Below are 3,471 nucleotides of genomic sequence, written 5' to 3' on the forward strand. Positions count from 1 at the left end.
TGTGTGTGTGTCTGTCTGTCTGCGTGTGTGTGTGCATGCGCTCTTTTTTTTAAACAAGTTACACTGACATGATTCTATAGTCTGCTTATCAATTTGCACCGTTATTTGATAAAGTTGGAAGAGATTACGCCCCCTATTGACCCCAGTTGTTTTCCCCTGTTGTATTATTTATTTTTAAACGTGTTTTATGTTCGCCTATTAAGTAGTCTTGACATTATTAGTTAGTTGCAAAGAGTTTGTATGTGTAAGGCATAACTGATCGTTGGTTCCGAAGTTTTCAGCGTTATATGCCAGCTGCATGATGTAAGATATAGATCAATGCTAGATCTAATACTTTGTGACTTCGACTTTCAGAATGATGTCCCTTCCAAATCTGTAACGGATGATTCACTGCTTCATGCCGAGGAGGAAACATGTGGCTGCGGGGGCGCTTGCAACTGCCTCGCTTTCACGTCAAGCAAGAAGGCGAACTGTGATCTACCAACGGGCCACGTCAAAGATGCTGTCCGCTCCAACCGTTCCATTCCGTACAACGTGTCAACATGGTTGAGGTCCTGCGGGAATCAGAAGCATGCACAAAACCATGATGGACAAGTCTCCCACACTTCATCTGAACACTTCAAATCGTTCCCACTACGGCCACTGTCCCGTTCGCCTGTAATCACTGGATTGTCCCCTCTGAGGTCATCGCCCCGTTCGCCTGAAGCAGCTGAATCGTCCCCACTTCGGCCGTTGCTCCGTTCGCCAGAAGCAGCTGAATCGTCCCCACTTCGGCCGTTGCTCCGTTCGCCAGAAGCAGCTGAATCGTCCCCACTTCGGCCGTTGCTCCGTTCGCCAAAAGCAGCTGAATCGTCCCCACTTCGGCCGTTGCTCCGTTCGCCAGAAGCAGCTGAATCGTCCCCACTTCGGCCGTTGCTCCGTTCGCCAGAAGCAGCTGAATCGTCCCCACTTCGGCCGTTGCTCCGTTCGCCAGAAGCAGCTGAATCGTCCCCACTTCGGCCGTTGCTCCGTTCGCCTGCAAGTACTGGATCGTCCCCATTGTTGTCGTCTCCCTGTTTGCCTGCATATAGTGGATCGTCCCCATTGCAGCCGTTGCCCCGTTCGCCTGAAGCATCTGTACTGTCTCCACTGCGGCCGTCGCCCCTCTCGCCTGCAACTACTGGATCGTCCCCATTGCAGCCGTTACCGCGTTCGCCTTCAATCTCTCCAGTTCAGTCATACACAAGCAACCCATTGAACGATGTGTTTGATTTCAACGAGCCTGATACACCATACTCCCCCGTTATACTGTCCCCCCGAAAACAGGCACAAGATCTAGATGCCGACGACATGTCCATTAGTAGCCAGTCAACCCACAGTGACAGTGAAGCCAACGAAGATTTTGCATCGTCAGACATGGAGTCAACCGATTCCGAAAATTTGGACAGCTCATATTTCGCAGAGCCTCAAGTTCGGCCTAAAACTTCGAGACGTTGCAAAGATTCGGAAGTAAAGAGCAGGAGCAAACTACTACTACGTGCTATACACCCGACTACGCTGCGAAAGGTTGCTGCACTTGAGCGTTGCTGTAAGAAAAACTGCGCTTCTCGATTTTCCAGATCAACCATGAAGGCGAAAAGGACGGACTACTTCTGTGCAGAATCAAGGAAACGATGGATAAAAGAAAAACTTGGAAGCTTTCAAGTCGGAAGGGAAAAAGTGTATTTCGAATTCAAGGTTGACGGCATTGTATTGTGCAGGGAAGCGTGGTGTCGAGTTTATGGTATTAATAAAAACGCATACTACCGGGAGTTAAAGGATTTCAAGCTGGGGCTGGAGTGGGACGGACTAAGGCGGGGAAGGTCTTTATCCATTCAATGCGTAAGCGCCTCCGTCTGGTTTGGGTATTATGTAGCAAATCATGGGGACAAAATGCCACACAAGAATGAAATATGGCTTCCGTACAACACCCGAAAAGTTGACATCTACAACAAATACGCAGAAGAATGCGAGGAGCGCTCACAGAAGTTCTGTTGTGAGGAGTCTTTCCGGAATATGTGGAAGTACTTCTACCCCCACGTTTCAATAAAAACGGTACGATTTCGATACAGGCAGATTTTGATTTGAAAATATTTTTCAGTCAGTTTTGAAGCGACGTTTGATTTGATTTCATAGTTTCAACTTGCCTACAATACTAAATGGTAATTTTCTTTTCTTAACAGTGTAGTCTCTTTACAAAGTGTACCATCTGTGTGCGCCTGGGACGGAACCTGGCTAAAACAAGGGACCCTGTCAAGAGGAGGGAGATCAAGTTGAAGAGACAGGAGCACGATGCCAGGCAAATGTAATGTCTTGCACTATCATTAGTCATTGCCATTGCTCGTTTTGCAGGTAATATAGAGATTTTGTGAGATCGAGTGGCGTATTGGCATTGTGTTTGGCTTGGTCCCATGTCCGGCCGTTGTCACCGATATTGTGTCTTCCGAAAAGGCACTTAACAAACTTTCCTCACTTCACTCCGGTTAAAATGAGTACCTAGCGTCGGATAGGACGTTAAATGTAAGTCCCGTGTTTGGGGAGCCACACCGCACGTTACAATTACATGAGTAATTCAGCTGGTCTGAATCATAATGTTTATGACTTAGGGAGAAGAGATGCTGTGTATGTCACCCGTAACATTTGAGTGCCTTTCGGGTCACACTTGAAATGACCTTCGTGATTGTGTTACGTGGTGACCTTACTAAAAGGTCCTTTATGTCTTGCTTTGAGTCCCGTGATATTTGTTGGCAGAGATAACGATTTTATCAATGTGCTTCGTTGTCTTGGTTTCGGGTATCACGTTTGCTTATCGCTTTAATATTTATTTTTCAGGGCTGAGCGACTGGCCTACTATCAGAGACGGGAAGCGGCAAGGAAAGAGCCTGAAAAGTACCTCAGCCTTATAGTCGATGGTGAGGAAAGTCTCCTTTTGAACTATAATAAACACAAGTCTGGCACCATCCCATATTATGTAAAAATACACATACTTAGCATATAGCTAAAATATCATCTTATTTTTCGTTGCATCAGACACAGAGACCAATAAGCTTAAGCCACTGATTGTGTACACATACAGGAATGGATCAGGCCAAGACGTACTTGCCGCATTTCGTTGGAGACAAGTCAAAGGTACGAAGATTGTATTAACTGATGTTAAACGTTTTTATTTACGTCGTTAATTGATAACTCCTTATGCAGGTGTTATGGATTACAATGCCATGTATAATTTTAAGGTTCTCTGAACTATTCTAGTATAAGAAAAGAATTTTTTTGGAAAAGGAAACAGAAGGGGGGAAACATAATTGATAGTAGCTTGTTGTTTCACCGCCACATTCCTTGTCCTAGGACCTAACTACCGCCGACCAGATGAAGGTCCATGTCTCTGGAGTCATAAGCCACGGTCACGGACTACGAACCACGTATGTGATTTCTTCGAGTACCCCCATGACTCGA

General features: G+C 46.0%; 2 protein-coding genes across 2 annotated transcripts in view; both read left to right on the forward strand.

The window, feature by feature from the left end:
- LOC118406534 overlaps positions 1-1,109 on the forward strand; it is a 6,584-nt gene extending 5,475 nt beyond the window's left edge. Inside the window, exons 4-5 of the mRNA XM_035806596.1 lie at positions 355-829; positions 1,090-1,109. Of these exons, the coding sequence (XP_035662489.1) occupies positions 355-829; positions 1,090-1,109 (495 nt within the window). The remainder of the gene's footprint in view (positions 1-354; positions 830-1,089) is intronic.
- Positions 1,110-2,223: 1,114 nt separating this feature from the next.
- The window catches only part of LOC118406535, a 6,313-nt gene continuing 5,065 nt past the window's right edge, over positions 2,224-3,471 (forward strand). Inside the window, exons 1-4 of the mRNA XM_035806597.1 lie at positions 2,224-2,323; positions 2,851-2,930; positions 3,095-3,147; positions 3,364-3,441. Coding sequence (XP_035662490.1) covers positions 2,322-2,323; positions 2,851-2,930; positions 3,095-3,147; positions 3,364-3,441 — 213 coding nt within the window. The 5' untranslated portion in view covers positions 2,224-2,321. The remainder of the gene's footprint in view (positions 2,324-2,850; positions 2,931-3,094; positions 3,148-3,363; positions 3,442-3,471) is intronic.

The sequence above is a fragment of the Branchiostoma floridae genome, chromosome 19, assembly GCF_000003815.2.
Source record: "Branchiostoma floridae strain S238N-H82 chromosome 19, Bfl_VNyyK, whole genome shotgun sequence".
Taxonomy (NCBI): domain Eukaryota; kingdom Metazoa; phylum Chordata; class Leptocardii; order Amphioxiformes; family Branchiostomatidae; genus Branchiostoma; species Branchiostoma floridae.